General features: G+C 38.2%; 1 protein-coding gene across 4 annotated transcripts in view; it reads right to left on the reverse strand.

Annotated features, from left to right (window-relative positions):
• The window catches only part of GRIK2 (glutamate ionotropic receptor kainate type subunit 2), a 374,579-nt gene that overhangs the window by 351,979 nt on the left and 4,881 nt on the right, over nt 1–17,719 (reverse strand). For 3 of the 4 annotated variants that reach the window (XM_033055340.2, XM_033055338.2, XM_033055341.2), the window contains exon 2: nt 16,776–17,180. In XM_033055340.2, coding sequence (XP_032911231.1) covers nt 16,776–16,890 — 115 coding nt within the window. In that variant the 5' untranslated portion in view covers nt 16,891–17,180. Of the gene's footprint in view, nt 1–16,775; nt 17,422–17,719 lie in introns of those variants that run through there. The other variant, XM_033055339.2, reaches the window with a different exon arrangement.

Genomic DNA, 17,719 nt, shown 5'->3' on the forward strand with positions numbered 1-17,719 from the left:
GACTAATTCAATTCATTTTTAAATGAGTTATTCAGGCTGCTGTATACGCATGTTGAAATGTTGGCATTTAGGTGTTCCAAGAGCAAGACAAGAGGAAAACAGCCAAAAATAGTCACAGAATAGTAACACATTCCACAAGTGAAAACAAATGCTTACATTATTTAGTTACTGCTTGAAGATATTTCATATTTTCCTGCCTTTCATCCAGTTTAAGAACAGAAAAAAACAAGTTCTGCTCATATGATGTTGTCTACAGTTACACTGGAAACTTTTTATTGAAAGTACTGTTGAAAACATTGCTAGTAAGTTCCCAGCACCTAATGATATTATGTCTTAAAAGTAAATTTTTATTTTTAAATATCTGTATTTCCAGTGATATCTAAAAAGACAAAAACCAGTCACTTCACCAGGAGAGCATTTCCCAAGAATTCTGTAACACAGCTCATAGGAGGTCCATTGTAAAGAACATTCTAGGCATATGTATACCCATATGCTTTGTTTCAAGACCCATCTGTTTTGATTTGATATATATGTTTCAAAATAACATTTATTTTATGAAACATACACTGAGTGAAAGGGTCCACAATACTTGCTTTGAGCAACATGAGGATTGCTTGTACGCCAATGATGTTATTTGAATATATTCTCATAAATTTGCCAAGGAAATTGCAGAATCTTTTCTGAAGCATGAAGTTGCATCAAGCTTCAAATCAAAATTGTGAAGTCAAGATGTAAAGCAAAATTTTTATTATTATTTCTGTGAATAACTTCTGAAGTTAATTGAAGTAATTCATTACAGTCTGTAAGTCATTGAATGCTGTAATTCTAAGCGGATAGGTATTTAACTGGTCTCAAGCAACCAGATTTAAGCACCTTCGCAGAATTGTTTTATTTCAGAGTTATCCAGACAAGCAGGGTATACTTTTCTAAGACAAGCCTGCAAACGCATAGATTAATCCTAGATTCAGTAAAGCCCTGAACTTGGGTCAAACTCAAACTGTTTTCAGATTATATTTGTTTATAGATGCATATTTCAACTTGTTAGTATTTCCTGACTCTTTAGTATAATGTGAGCAATTAATCCATCAAACCCTTCTATTCCTTAATAGACAATCTTTTCTGTTTACTGCTCTTTAGCCAGCTATAAAATCCCCTGCAAGAAGACTGCCCATCTTTGAGGTTTTTTCAACTGCACAGTAAAATGTGAGGGAAAACCAATCTCCCAGCAATAAGAGATTCAATATGACAAGTCTGAGTAAAGAAAAGCTTCAATAACAAAGTAGCAGTAAAATCAACTAATGTCATATATACTGGTCTCACCAGCCAAATACCAAATAATGGAGAACTATTATTATTGACCAGACTTTAATTTATAAAAATTTACTTTATCCACAGGTAAAAAATTGCTTGTCATTTTCAACAGACCAAAAAGTATGTATTGTGCATTCCTATAGGTGTCCCCGCCCAGTTCAGGGGGGAACAGCACAGGGAGATAACACAATATGTACCTACTATTTCCACAAGTCAAAACAGGACTTAGAAAAAGTTTAATTCTCTGTGTGGGCTTTATCTACTCTATCACTTCATATTGAATCCTGCGACCTACCATGACAACTGTTAAAAAAACATTCTAATGCTTTGCAAAGTACATGCAGGAATTTGATATCACTACTGTAAGAAACTGAACATTTCATATTATTATTATTAAGCAGGATTAGGATGGATTTAAGAGTGTTTTGAGAGTAACATGAAAGTGAGACACCCAGTGCTGAAACACAACCTTTCCCATTGTAATGCAACAGATGCACCTGTAAAAACTAATGGAAAAAAAATCCAGTTGTGCCACATGATTGACTAGATTTCTTTTTAAAAGATAATTTTATTTAATTTATTTAATATATTTTCAGCATTTATCAACATTCTAAAAAAATAACTACCCATAGTTATTGGTAGATTCCCAAGAACCACAGGCAGGGATTTAAGTATGATACTCAATTAAATTTGTGTTCTTTTAAAAGTAATATTTTGCTTTAATATGATTGAAGTTTCTTCTCTCTCTTGTGTTTGTCTGGTCATTACCAACATTTATGTGTTTACTGCAGTTGTATCCAAAAAGGCAAGGTCACAGGAAATCCATTTCAAGAAAATATAAATTGGATAGATAACACAAAATCCTTGACCAAGGCTGCTTAAGATTTGTAATGAATCATTTCATAATGGTGTCATCACTTTTATGTATGGTTATACTTGCAACTCTGTCTTTTGTACAAAGGGAATAGTTCTAGAAAACTGGCGTATGAATAATCTTGGTCTATGGATGAAAAGCCAACTGCTTAAAGTACACAAAGTCTTTAATAAAATATCAACATCTTCATTATTTTCCAATAAAACACTGAAAAATAAAATAGCACAGCTCTGTTCCATGTAACCAGTGAGCTGATTGTCCTTCTGAGTTTTGGGCTCTCAACAGCTACTGAGTAGCTGTGAGATTACTTTGTGTAATAAACTTTCCCCGATCAAGGTAATAATCAGAATGATCTACCTATTTAGCAAAGGCCAAGAATTCTTTTCTTGTAACACAGTAATGTTTCTCAGCAGCCCTCTTTGAGCATAGTATGAAACTATGCTCTGTAGTTTCTGCACTCTTAAAATTATATTTTCCTCTCTCTAAAATAATTGTATCAGTGCCCAGAAGGAAAGAGAGTTTAGTTTTGGTTTGGGGCGTATTTTAGTTTGGGGGGTTGGTTTGGGTTTTTATTATTATTTGGTTGGTTTAATAAATAAGATCAAAGCACTTAAATCCAAGTTTCCTATAAACTTTTTCACATTTTTACCCCAGTTGAATACATTCTTCTTTTGAGAGAAATAAGAGAAGAAACTGCCAAGTTAGTTACTAGCTTGTGTAGCTAAAAACACCATCCTTCACATCTCTTCATACCCAGAGGCCATACACTTCATTGCTGACATAAACCTCAGGGAAGCAAAATTGTCAGGACTCTGTTTAATATTTTATTAAATTACACTGGAGATCTCCAACGATAACTTCAAGTCCTTAAATTAACTCCTCCTTCTACATAAATTCTGAAAAAACAGTAAAAGATGTCACATGACAAGGAAGAATATGGAATAATAATGGAACAAGGTAAATACTAGGTAAAGCAGTATTCAGCCCAGGACATTCCCTGCAGCAGAAAAAGTTGTGGAAGTGTAGGAGTGAAATATGAACATAGAAATGTAGCTCATTTGTCTTTTCACAGTTGTCAATGAGAATGTTGGTGAAGATAGTGACTGATACATCTCTTTTTTTTTCATATAATAATTTAAAACATTTTCAAATGGAACTTGAGTTAATTTGAAAAATTTTGTGCCACTTTGTGTTACTGAACAAAATGTTTCCATAAGACAAAAAGTAAAATATTTGGTTGCTACTTAAAGAACTACTATAAATACATATAATGCTATAATCAAGATAATGTTATTTTTTTAAAATATGATAGCACTTTCTATAGAAGTTTTAATATTAGTCCTAATTCTGAAATAATCAATTTGTTAAAAAACTTACCTGTGAAGCAAACAAACCTAACCGGTTTTATTAAAAATATGCAATTCCTTGAATGCAAAACACTGAATGGTAACTAATTTCTAAAAATATTGAAAAAAATTTAGTTAAGAGAAGTAATTATAAAACATGAGCTAAAAATATTTGAAAAATCAAAAGTAATCTTCTGCATTTCCAGGTTAACACTGTAACTATGAAATACTTAGTGTATTTAAGAACTCATAAAGCATCTTAAAATCTTAACATACCCCTATTCCTTGCCAGCCCTGATAGAAATTTTTTCTGAACTTTGTATAACAGCACAAAAAAGTCTTCACCAACCATAACATAGTTCATTATAACCTAGACTAACCCTTTTCCAGTTTTCCTCGCACTTTGCTTAAGTGAGACTCCAAAGCAAATATTTTCTGGTTGCCAGTGAGATTATTTTCTCACAAAATACACAAAATTAGTTTCAATTTATTATTTCAGTATCAGAGCTACATGAACTCTAAACCTTAAACTAGTATTTTATTCCTCCTTCCACTTCTTGGACTTTAAAATTATGGTTCAACAGGTGATCCATGGAATTAAAATCTCTGGCTTTGTGCCTACTAACTATATTTGTGCAGTTATCCATGTGGGTAAGCTTTTGAAAGAAGTGTGGAAATGTGCCTGATGAAATAGGGAAATCAAATACAGAGGTCATGAAAACTCTTCTGTCTTCTTAGGAGTTCCCCTGATTGATCAGCAAAGAACTAAAAGCTCAGCATATGGTGGTTCCTTAAAGATAAGACCCAGAAAACTTACCTAGAGGTTTGTTGCAGTACTGTAGCTTAATCTAACTAACAAAGAGAATAAACTGTAGCAGAAATTGACTTCACTAGTCTCTACTGATTTACAGCACTGCTAGCTGAATCCTGAAACATTGGCATAATTACCTCCTCTTAAAAGTATGATGAAAGGAAGTTATTATGGGTCTCACACAGGTAAATCCTCTAAAAATGAAGATTTCCCTTACACCAAGAATATTGGTCTATGGCAAACAGAGTTGATGTCTTATCAAGTACCACTTCTACATTTTTAGCAGTTGCAGTGGGGTGTTGTAGGTAGGAGTATGTATACATCTACAGTTTCATTCACAGATTTTAGTTTATCTATTTTAGGGTAGAAAATTCTAGTGTTGTCTTTATTCTGTCATAAATATGCTTGACTTTGTCGGTTCTTTGCTAAATTTCATTGTTACTCGCCTGAATTTTTTGTTTTCATGACCACTTTGAAAATATTCATGAAGATCACACCCCATAAGAACAGATTCTGCCACCTTCACAGTTCTTTGCTATCCCAGGTTCACACCACTTGTCAGGAAGCAGATGGATAATTGTTATGAGTCCTTCCATCAAAGACCTCTGATGTACCCTCAGGCACTTCTCCTGGTTTATGTTAACAACAACTCCAGCAAAGGAAACATACTCTCCCTTTTTTTTTCTGCATTTGGGTCACAACAGCACAAAAACCTGTATGTATGTGCACATTCACACAGAGCTGTACTTGTAAAATCATCATTGTCTAGTTCCTTTGTTGAAGCCAAAAAGAACACTTTGTGACATTCAAATTATTACCAAAAATAAGTAAAGGGACTTATTATCAAAAACATGATTATCAATTGTTAATATAGATCAGTGAAAATACTGCTGTTTACTTCTTTAAGTATATAAACACAGTGAAGTAGAAGACAAAGAGCTTCTAATTTTCTATCCTTATAACCATCAGATGGGTTCTGGTGAGTAGAACACCAGTTGTCTGTAGAAACAAAGAGGGGAAGACTTCCAAAATATGTGTTACAACTCTCTTATAAACTAGATGACAGTAAGGATAAAAAAGGAAATCATTGTGAACAGAGTGCCAATGGCCACGTGACAGCTAATACAACAGCTTTATCCAACTCAAGCATCTTCCCATGAATGAAAAGAGTGAAAAATGCTCTGAAAAGCAAGCCATACTCCTTATTTGAGGATAGGGTACAGTCTTACCTTAAGTTACAACAAAAGTATTGTTTAATAAGCATTGATGAACGCAGAACAAGGCAAATCTACAGCTCGATTTGAAATCTCCAATGTCTAGGCACAAAAGGCCACAAATGGACAACACTGAACACGCTCTGACTGACTAATGCTAATATGATCTTTAAATGTGACTTTTCATTGTTTTGGCAGGTTTGAAAAGACATTAGGAAATCTGATTTAATGCATTTTTGAACACATTTTTCTTAGCTGTATCACAGTCGCACAGTAAGTTTCTGAAGGCATATTGAATGTCGTGAATGATAGAGTCTGCCAAGATCTGAAGAGATAAGTCTTAATAACACTCATATTTTATAATCTTTCCTTCTCAAGGACATCCAAATGAATACATGTAGCATTACTGGAAGGAAGTCACATGTATCTTTCAAAAATTTCCATTTTCTTTCCTCAGTTCCTTACAGGTGAAGTATGCAAAGGGCTTGCCACTTCTCCTGAATTGACCCCATGCATGCTTCCTTCAAGGCTAAGACAAGACCAAATCTAGGCAAAACCACATTATTTAACTATATTTCTGCTCTTTATGTAAACATCATACTCAACATTCAATAACAAGCAAAAGGATTTAACTGAGCAAATTCTTGGTTTAAAAAAAAATAAAGCTATGCTTATTTTGTTGACTTATCAGATCATTTTGTCAAATATTATCTTTATGTTTGATTTTGATCAGATGGAAAGAAAAATCTTACTATTTGCACAGTTGTATATGGTCTTTTTAGGAAAACAGTGGTTTTTAATTAACCTTTTTCAATTCCTTTCTGTTATTTGTTCTACACTGATGGCCTTGAATTCATCTGCATTATTTTTCTCAAGCCAACTCCACCCTGCTCATCAACTTTTTTTCTGTCAACAAAATGAAGAGAACAGTGTTGTCGGGACTATCTGGGAGCATGTCCAAGTAGTTCATTGACTGAAATAGACCAACACCTCAAGGTATGAAGGCAAGCACCAAAAACCTTGAAAATTAACTGATTCAAAAGCGCAGTTGTTAAAAATCAGCAAGACATACTCCCTCAGTACTTGATATTTTCTTCTAAAAAGAAGCGTTACAAATTTGCCCTCAAATTACCTATGACCAGTCACTGGCCTTCCATTTGAATTTTGCACAATAACATTTTCAAAAGTCAGTTTCAGAGAGTGAAATATCAGACTTTAATTGCTGCACAGACTAGAAACATGGATGCCTCAAAACACCAGAGAAAATACATATTTATAAGCAGTATATAAATACTTTGTTAAAATTAGTAATAGTTAACTTGAAAAGGTGGTTGGGCTAAGGTCTTCTTAAGATTTGAATTTAAAAAAACATCTTTGTTAGTATAGCATACATGAAAACTGTAAACATTGTTAATAGTAGAAATCAGATAAGCAAAGAGGTTACAAGTTAAATTCCCTAAGGCTCAATCCTGATCTTGATCCTTAAGCAGCACAATATGAAAGAAGAATTGTGAGGTTTAATACTCAAATGCATACATATAATTTATCAAAAGGTCTGTATGACATTTTCTAACAATTATTTGTTATAATTTGTTAAAATGTGAACATACATATTCCCATTAACATATATAAAAACAAAAATCACTGTGATTAGGCGTTTTAAAAGAAAATTAATTGTGCTGTTTTAGAGTACTCTGTGTGATTTTAATTTTCCTAAAGTACCTTTAACTCAAATTCTTAATAAATAAGTAACATGGAACTTCTCTTAAAGATTTACTACCTTGTAGGATAAATGTTCCTAATATCAATGAAGTTATTGCTTTAGAAAATAGTTTTCTGTTACAGAATACATAATCTTCATGTTTGCTACTGTTATTTACATATATTTCTACATAGTACAATGTTTCTGATTGTGTTCCAGTATTTGATCAGTAAAACAAGTTGTTCTGCTACTACGGGACTGCATTAACCAGTGAGCATACCATTTTCAACTTAAAAAAAAATCAAAACCAAAAAAACACCATCAATCAAATTATTTTTGTCATGTTGAATTTGTTTTATAGTACATGCCTCCATATTGTTAAGGTCAATAAGTGACCAACAAATGTAGGTGTAAAAATGGTAGTGTGACTTCAAAAGATAACTGGGGGGAGAAAAAAATTCAAGGAAAAATGGGTTCTGAAATTAGCATCTTTGCTAATGTTGACCAGCACAGGTGGTTTGACTTGAAGAGCATTTTATTCAACATCACTGTGGACCTAATCATGCAACTTAGGAAGAATACTCTATCACCAGTTCACACAGGCAATGACCATACCTAGGATAAATTGGCAAATACCCATGAACTTTAATACAATTGCTACATTTTAGCACTAGAGAAATCTAAGCCACACTTTTTCTAAACAGCATGCTACAGCTTTGATTCTTGTTTCGCTTCATATTAACATAAGCCACTGAACTGAACAGAAAGTTAGAGAATAATCAGACCTAAAACATATTGCAAGTTATCTTATTTCAATATTTGATCCATAAATTGTAGTTTTGAATCACTACATATAAGAAACTTTACAGTTTCCTATCATCTGTGGTGTAAAGATAAAAACACACTATCATAAATCAACTTAGCATTACACTCTCAAGGGTTGTACATCTCTGACAATCTCAGAAGGTGGTATTGACTGATGATCAAACACTCACACTAAAAATATAGGTAGACATAGAAGAATTAATTGGTTTCTGAGTAAAAAACCTGGTTTCATCAAAGTTTTGCATTGTGAAGAGTTGGGGCAGGACTGCAAGTATTTGCTTACATGCTTAAAAAAGTGAAAGTCAAATTTTACAATTGTGAGCTATGAGACTCATATTTTCTTATAAATGTTTCATGCTTACTAGTGTAATTATTTTAATTATGGACTCTTTGGTAAATCATGTCCTAATTGTGCAACTTCTAAATAACAGCATAAATGCAAGTTGATTGATATAGCTGACATATGTTTAGCTCTTGAGCTGATTGAAATAGCTGGTATATATTTAGCTCCTAGGGGAGGACAAAAGCCCAAATGGATGGCAAGTTCAATAATAAACTAATCCTTAATAAATTTGACCAGATTATTGCCTAATCATATATCTGGGTTTTTTAAAAGAAAATTGTTTTACATTCTGTATCAGTTACCTTAGGACAAAAACCATTTTAAAGAAATAGCTATTTCTATATTCAGAGAAATGTGACAACTTGAAATATGGTATTGGACATACATAAAGCACGATGTATGAAGACAGCACACTCTTTCAGAGTGAAATATTCCTGCACCTTTGAAGCAAGCTTGATAAGCTCTATTCAATAAATTTCTGTAGAATAAGTAATCAGTTAAATATGTGTGTTCACAAACAAGTCCTTATTTACAGGACTAGCTATGATTATCTATTGTGAAAACAAGCGCCACCCACTTGCTGGCAAGCTTTTAGCAGAATGAGTGAGCAGTCTCTGATTCAGCGTTTTTGTATTTTCCTGTCAGGAAGAAACTAATGACCCATTTATATATTAATCTTTCCCTTTTAAATTTCCATCTGAAAAAAATGAGTTCAATATGTCACAATAGACACTAAAACCTGGGAAGAAAACAAAAAACCCTACTCAGTCCACTTTGACTTCTCCTTATTGCTGATTCCATTATGAAAATGGTTCATCTAGCCCTAACTAAAGCCACCTAAAAGTTATCCAGCTTAAGTCAACCTTGTCTAATCCTTCTGCCTCTTTCACTTCCCAAATGCTGCAGAGGAGCCCTAAGGCATGACTTGGTCTAGGAGTTTAGTTTTAAGACAGAAATGAGAACTTCCAGATTTTTTACTTTTTCCATGGATTTTCCCAGAAAGTTAGAAAAACAATGACTTTCCAAGAAGGATCAGAACAAAACGTTTTCAAATGTACATTCCTTTTCATGTAAGTAATCACACTGCTATTCACTATTTCAAAATAATTAAGGAAAAAAGACAAAGTGATAGGAAAGGGTCAAATACAGGATCAAGGTACAAAAATTTTTAAAAACCAAATAAATATTTTTCCTTCAAAATTATTTTGCCCATCCATGAAACCACATTTTCCCATTTGTCTTCAAGAATATGATGCTATCCTTTAGCTATACATACAGAAATCAGATAAAATGTTTTTTTAAATTAGTAAACACCAGAGACACACAGTAAAATATAAAGATAGATTAAAAGGAGAGAAAAGTAATCATAATTTAAATTTTAAAGGACATCAAGTCTCCCAAACAGCTCTCTCTTCTGTCAATTATGAAGCCTTATACAATAATTAATTATTCTAACAGGTTTTTTTCAATAATGAAGGACTGACAGACACTTTCAACATTCCTAGTTCAATTGACTATAAATCTAAATAACCATTTTCTTGAAAAAAATAAGTTTTAAACAGTCTGTGAGTGGAACTATTAATATAATAAAACACACATTCAGTTAATGTGCATTAATGTATTTCTCCAAAAAGTCTCTAAAACCCATAAATGAATTTACCTTCCAATGCATGGATAACAAAAAAAAAGGTTATTTTGAACCAAGAACAAACTTTGCGATCTAAACTCTACAGTCTAGCTGTACTTTAAACTACTCCCACTGTAGCTTCCACTCACAATATCAGCAGGGAACCTCTTTTCCCATGCCCTAAGCAGAAACACCTGGAAATTGAAACACTTTTAAAAAACCTGTTATCTAAAAATGTGTATTTCATTTCAAAGCAATCTACCAAACGCATTCCTAGATGAGTTTCTTGTTTCAACAGCATTTTGCATTAGAAGAAAAATGTTCAAGGAAATCTGGATCATGGCAAGGTAGTTGCATACTGTGGTGCAAGCATAGCTTTGCAGCAACATAAGAAGAGCCGTCTTGACTTGGGCATTGCACCTATTTGTCACTTCTAATTTTTGCCTAAAGGAAATAAAAAGTATGGTGATTTAAATTCATTAATAAGTACTTTTTGATGAAATTTAGATTATTTTGGAGTTTGCCAAGTGTTTTATATAGCACTACTATACCACCTGCTTTATCCAAATCGACCTGAGCTCCAATATTGGAATAATGATCATCACATGTTTGTTCTGTATTCTTTGCACTACTGAGATCTTTGGCTGTCTAAATTGAAGGTGCCGAAGACAATTATTACTGTATAACAAAGGAACCGAAGGACTCGGGGGAAATGGGGTGGGAGTGAGGAGAAGAGAGGGGGGAACACAGCATGGATGGCACGGGACATGCACAAAATTATAAGTATCAATATGACAGTCATCTTTGATTCTCCATATTCCAGTTCAGATGTGACAGCATAATGACATTATGTCATTATGTTATCATGCTGTTTAATCTAATCTTCCAACATGCATTACAGCATAACACTATAAAAGGCTTATTCAGGAAAAATTAATTTGCCTTGCAGACTGAGGAGTATGGAAATAAGACACCCTCTACTTTCTCTTTTGCATTATTGACATACCTTCTAGTAATTGTTCCTCTGAAAAAGATTAAAGAGGATGAAGGTTAAAACTCAGAAACACACGAGATAAATACACTAAGTAGGAGGCAAAGATTCTGCTTTATTTACAATGACTATAAAATGCTTAGTTTGCTTTTTTCCTAAATTGAAGGGATTTTCTCTAGTATAAAATAAATACATAAATAAATGGGGGAGGGAAGCCTCCAAAACTAAACTCAAATTTCAGTTTAGAAAAATCTCCTTTTCTCTAGTTGCTTATCTCTGGTGGCAGAAATCGTTTCTTTCAGCAACCACATTTAAACTGGAGGTACTACTTGAACTTTGCATCTCTTCAAAGGACAAGTGGCAGTCAGTAAGAAGCAAGTTATCAGTAAGAATAAGCAGTCAGTAAGAATACAAGCTATCAGGTAATTGTGTGAAAATCATTTGACGAGACTAATGGTGTTCCAAACACTGGGTGAAAGGATTCGGGGATATTCCAGAAAACCCACACGGATGAAAGCTTTCTTAACCTACATTAAATCTTGATAATGCAATAATGAGTCTTTTAAAAGGATAAGTCTAATTCCCCTATCTAGTGCAATAAAGACTGTATACAGCTAATCAGCTTTGCCCTTTCAATTAAACTAGTCCAGGACGTTCTATGTAGTCAGCACCCTGAATGAGTCATTAAAATTCTCGTTCTGTAAGAGTTGTGTGCAGTGCACCGTTGTTTCTAAATTCCATTAAATCCAAACGGTCTTTATCGCCCCATGACCACTGTGACTTCAATCAGCCAATTTAATTACCTTACAAAATTGTCAGCAGAAGCAGCAAAGAAAAACAGGAAGGGTTGTGACGTTATCAAATTGAAATCTTCCTCTGTGCTGTTTAATCTAGACCAGTCAATAACAATGCTTCTCACCTCCTTGCTACCTTCCTGAGGCTCTTAACCTTACTCTTCTTTCAAAGATTTCTGTTGTTGCTTTAAGACTGATCTTGAACTCCGTGAGGATGTTAACAGATATTGAAAGCTTCTTCTCCTCGGCAGTAAATTTTTCACTGGCTCTGAATGCTGGATTTGCCAAGACATGGACCCCCGAGTTTGGCTTGCAGATTTTCATTACACTCTTGCCTGCCTTCCCCACTCAAACAAGATATGTACATTTTTTGTTTCTCTCAAATAGAGGCAGAAACCTTACCCCACCTACTAAAAGCATGCCAATGCAAAACCCAAAGAAAAGAAAGTACATATCCAGGAGGGCTAATGCAAGTCCCTTAAAAAAAAACTCCATTAGATTACCCAGCAGGGATTTGTCATTTGACCTCTTGTCTCATACACATCTGCACGAGGCTAGTTCCCACTGCTATGTCATGATTTCGCTGGTTTTAATTGCTGCAATTTTAAAATGCTCTCCTGAATCCCAGAACCATGTGTTTTGACACCCACTGTCACCTCCCCACAGGCAGTGGACCCAAGGAGGCAGCCTCTTCCCTGATTTTGCCACACTCGAGCTCATAAAAAGCAATTATATAGAGATAAACTCAATATGTTTGAGACAAAGGAGCTCAGCTAAGAAGTATGTCAGATGAAACCCATGCTGAATATTCACAGAGGAAGACTCAAGCACTTAGCAATTCCCCTCTTGGGGTTCCTACAAAGGAGCTAGAAATGAGGGGGATTTTTCCCTAAGTCATGAAGAATGTGTCTTGCCTTATAACATTTTATTTGCTATGATTATTATTTTACGTGGGGCAATAGGAAAGTGCTAGGCTTCATGAGGACTTGGTGTGGTGGATTTTTAGGAAAAAAAAATTTAAAATAGTCAGTAGTAAGAATGCTTTTTCCCTTGAAAAGTTTTTCCTATCTCTCTTGACTTTCTTTTGCTTTTAAGCTGGAAGAAGCCACATGGGCGCACACACCCTTCCTTTGTAGTTCATTGTAACACAAAACATTCAGCTCCTTCTCTCATCTGCTTCAAGTCAGGCAACTCCAAAGCACCAAAAAGTCAAAACTACAGGTATAGGCCTCTACTTGTCCTTACCCTTCTTGAATGTCCTGAAGAAAATAAAGCATCACATAAAGTGGGTTAAAACTTATCAGGCAAGTGAGCACCCTGCAGTGGAGATCTTTAGTCTCCCAGCACATTTCCACGAATAATGAGAGCAAATACAGTGTCCAAACTTCTTTCACCTTCCCGTCACAGGTCTCTCTTCACACCTTTGCTGCAGGAAACACGAATTGCTCACAGCAGTAGAGACGAGGCCGGAAACGGGCAGTTTAAATAAAAGAGGATATTATAGAGCACTCCAAACTTCAAAGCGCTGACAATCAAGCGCCATATAGATGGGAGGTGGAGAGGAAAAAGGAGTTTAAATAGCCCAGGGTCTTACTGCCTTGGGCAAGACAAGGGGTGGGTTTCTGAAAACACATGTGGGCAATTAGAGGTGTTTACAGCTCTCAATGACTTGTTAATTCAGCACGTCGGGGACAAGGTGTTGAGATGTCTTCAGAAGGTAAAGGTAGACCTAAAAAAAGCAGCCCGAAGTGCCCAGCCGTCGCTGGGCTCTGGATCTGCCGAGTTCCCTGGAATTTCCTGGGAGCCGCTGCTATGGCTCTGAGTTTACACAGGAGCAGTGATTCGGAAAGTTGCGAAGAAATGCTATTCCCGATAATGTAAAGGATGTGCCGGCGGTCACATACTTTGGCTTTTGTCCGGTGCCAAGTGATAAGGAAAACGTTTCCATCACACTTAGCACAGCGGAGAGACAAATACTACGCTGCTGCTTTCCTCCCTCGTCAAGGTGGGATATATCTTTTATCCGGATCAATGGTTTAGGGCTGTTCCCATTTGACACCCTCCAGTACCATACACAGAAACTTCACCTTCAGCGTTCCCTGGGCTCGCTTGTGGGGAGCTGTTCAGAAAGTGCAAGGGAGGGAGCATGTCGCATGAAGCAAAGTGTCATTCGGGAAGGGCCCCTGGTGTGATGCCTGAATACCACGGTGCCCAACTCCAGCAGCAGCAACAGGCGGGTGTCCAGATGCCTAAGCAAGTGTCGCTTGGGAGGGAACGGTGCCATCGCACCAGCATCTCTCCTTGTTTGCTCCATAAGCTACAAACAGAAATAACCTCCCGAATCTGACAGATAACCCAGGCGGTTCGACTTCCCTGTGTGATTGCTAAAAGATAGCTAGAGAGAGAGAGAGGGAGGGAGAGAAAGGACATGCTGGCTAGTCCCAACAATGAGAGGAGCCGTGGGAAGGACAATGCGAATCCATGGCGGCTAATTTGCAAAGGAGAAATGAGGGGGCTGCAGCTCTGGCAGGCTTCAAGCTCTCCCCTGTTGCCATAGCACTGCTGGCTGAGGAAGAAGAGCGGGGGCTGGCAGGCTGCCTTCTGGAGGGAATCTCCTCAGCTCTCGCTTCTCCTCGGCAAGGACTCCACGGCATCCCGTTCTCCTGGTCATAAGGACATCCCGAAGGGACCGACAACACGGGAACCCAGAGGAGGCGGTGGGGAATTCCCCCTCAGAAATAACAAAAGCTTTTCCATAGGTCAATCCCTGGTCCCTCCCTCCAGCCTGCTATGCCCTACAGAGAGATAGAGATGTCAGCCTTTGGGAAACGCGTGGAAGTTCTCTCGTGGTCACAGACAGAGCGACTTAGCCTGCACTGAGCTAAATCCTCTTTCCTTTAAAACAGGCCCGGATGAGCAGCGCAAAAACTTCTTGCTCTTTTCACCTCTAACATTCTCCACAACAAAACAAACTTGTCAACTGCTCCCTACCTACTTCTAATGTTCTGTGATGGGTTGCCGACAATTCTTTTCAAAGACAGGGCAGAGACAGAGAAACGGATTTGTACTTCGCTGCTACAAAGAGCGGAGTGAGCACAATTCGTTGGCCAGCTGTGTGACCAGGACTCAGTTGGGAAATAAGCCCAGTAAAACATATTCATCCACCACCATGTCACTGGGTAACAGAGACCCGCTGCATCACCTTTCAGCCTCGGGATTATTTATTGCTCTAACGCCTGCCAAACCGCTGCTCTCTAGGGCTGTCTCCAGAGGTACACTGAGCTAACAGTTCAGAGGGGATGCCGCTTTAAAGAAGGAAAGTCCACCTCTTGCTAGTGCTGTGACCAGGAAGATGTTTGTTTACACAGCTATACCTGAAAGTAACTCAGGCTCCTAGAGACAGACTCTCGGCGCCCGTGGAAAGACAGACAGCTGGCTAGGTCCAGATTACAGGCAGCCTAGCACTAAATTCACGGCCATGATTATGGATCGCTTTGATTGCAAAGTAGACCCCCACAATGATATACGGGCCCGTTTAGCCATGTCCAAAGAAACAGGCATTCCTGAGGACGGTTGCTAAGAGCAACGTGCCTTAAGCACCACCTCTTGACCAGATGGAAGCAGAAAAAAAGTGCTGCTAGGAATTCAGCACACGAGATTGGTAACAGCCTGGTGACTTTTTAATCATTGCTCACCTTCCCCTCCATATAAAAATGTGTGTGGGGGTGCTGATTCAAACTAAAATAGATACAAACCAAGGCATTATTCCCAGGCAAAGGCAAGAGATTTCTGTGCCCCACAGAAATGGATGCAGCGGCTGCCACAATTTATCTCGGACAGTGCGAATGCGGGAGATCCGCTCTTCCTCCCTCCGCCCATGCTGTCGACAGGTACAGAGGATGCCGCTTGTATGGGGGAACAATTTTCAACCTGTCTCTGCCTGTCCGACCCCCGCTACGGCTGGTCGGCGGTACCCGGGCGACCAGGAGGAGGCTGATGCGGGGCTCCCATCGTAGGTCTCCCCGGACTAGCACCGCAGGACATCCCCGGCCTCGTAGACCCCTTCGGACTTGCTTTCCGAACTTTCCGTCCTGCCCTTTCTCACTACAAAACTTCTGTAGGGGATGGAGCGGCTGGAATTTGTCCCTCGCTTGCTTGCTTAGACACACAAATACGCGCGCTTGCACAGGCAGAGCTAAGAGGTTAGTGCCCTGGTCCAGCTGGGATAGCGTTTAGACTGTAAACCGCCTCTATTCTTGAAATGTCATTTTGATATTTTTTTTTTCCCGGGAGAGGGAGGAACTCCTACAACTTTCCTCACATAGAAAAGCTATGCTTTCGAAAGGTACGGCAAAAGCTCTTCCCCGAGCACCGCTCAAGACATAAATCATCTCTTCTCTAACCCTAAACGCCACTCAAGTGTCAAGCAAACAGACAGATACTTGAAGGGAAATCAGGCCAAAGGTCTCAAATCACAGCGTTTCGCCCGCGCGGGATCGGCTCGGGGTGGGGGGGAGGCGGATCAGCGACGGGCGGCCGAAACTTAACAACTACTTGACAGATTTTTAACTGATCAAGCGCCGTATTAGCCATGCTTTTCCCTACTATGGAAACAATAAAGCAAAACAATGGAAACAATTACGAGGAAGCCACACAAGCTGCGCAGAGCCGTAGGCAACCGCGTTTGCCAGCCTTTTTTCTATTGTTATTATAATTATCATCACCATCGTGCCGTTACTACGGCTACAATGAGCAGCAGCGACAGAAAAAAAAATCACACAGCAATTCATCCCTCCGGATGCAAAATAAAGAGGGACTTCGCTGCCCGTCTCCGGTAGCATGTCCCAGCTCTCCCCCAGCATCCCCTTCTGAGTCAACGCTACGTAAATCACATTCAGGCTTAAGCACACAATGAAAAAAGTGTCCGGAAATCTTACCAAATCTTAATACATGTGTGGTTCCTTGAGAATATCCAATCCACAGTAAGGAGAGAAGGAGTCTAATGGTGCATCTGAAGACTGAATTAGTTACAATATGGGAAATAATCTTCATGATGTTTCTATGCACACACGCGCTGCCTTACTTCCCCCTTCTAAGCCGTCAGGTTTCCCGGTAGGGTGAGAATGAGGATACGTAAACTGATGGCCCTCAGACACGATCACGGCATGGTCACAGACAGAGCAGAGAGTCTACGCTTCCCAAACCCATTAGCAATCCCTGCATGTTCTTCATTCACTGCGCCAAGGAGCAACCTTCAACTGCAAGGAATGGTGGGACATCCATGTTAGTCGGGGGAGAATCCTTGAGAAATCCAAACACACACAGTGTCCAGCCGAGTAAACCTGGGAGGCGAGAAAGGAGGAAAATCAATAGGTAATCCAGCTCGAGAAATCGCTGAGGTACCGCCACATAGCGAGCACCCGCCGTTTCACTGGCGAAGCTTTTGCCGTGCTCCCATTCTACTGCACTGCTGCACAGCTTCTGACGCGAAGCCAAGATTAAGTGAGAGAAATTGAGATAGCTCTTCTCTGCTTAAGGCTGCCTGCCAGACAGCCTTCCCAATTTCTATTATGCAACCGATCTGATCGTCCAGCTTTGTCGGAGGAAAAAAAAAAAACAGCTCGGTTTAATTTACATGCTTCTTATTGTTATTAGTTATTCAGTTGTTCTGAACAATAGCTATAAGGGGCGGGGGGCGGGGGGGGGGGGGATGGGGGTGCTACTGCTAGAGGGGAGAAGGGAATCGGTTGTGTGAAAATCAATTCCTGTATTTTAATAGCTGACTGCTTGGGTCGAGATCACTTAGCTTTAGAGTTGTGAAAGAGAAGGCTGACAACAAAGTCATGCAGGTTATCAGAGTAAGATTCAGGTTTGGAAAAAA

The sequence above is a fragment of the Catharus ustulatus genome, chromosome 3 (assembly GCF_009819885.2).
Source record: "Catharus ustulatus isolate bCatUst1 chromosome 3, bCatUst1.pri.v2, whole genome shotgun sequence".
Classification (NCBI taxonomy): Eukaryota; Metazoa; Chordata; class Aves; order Passeriformes; family Turdidae; genus Catharus; species Catharus ustulatus.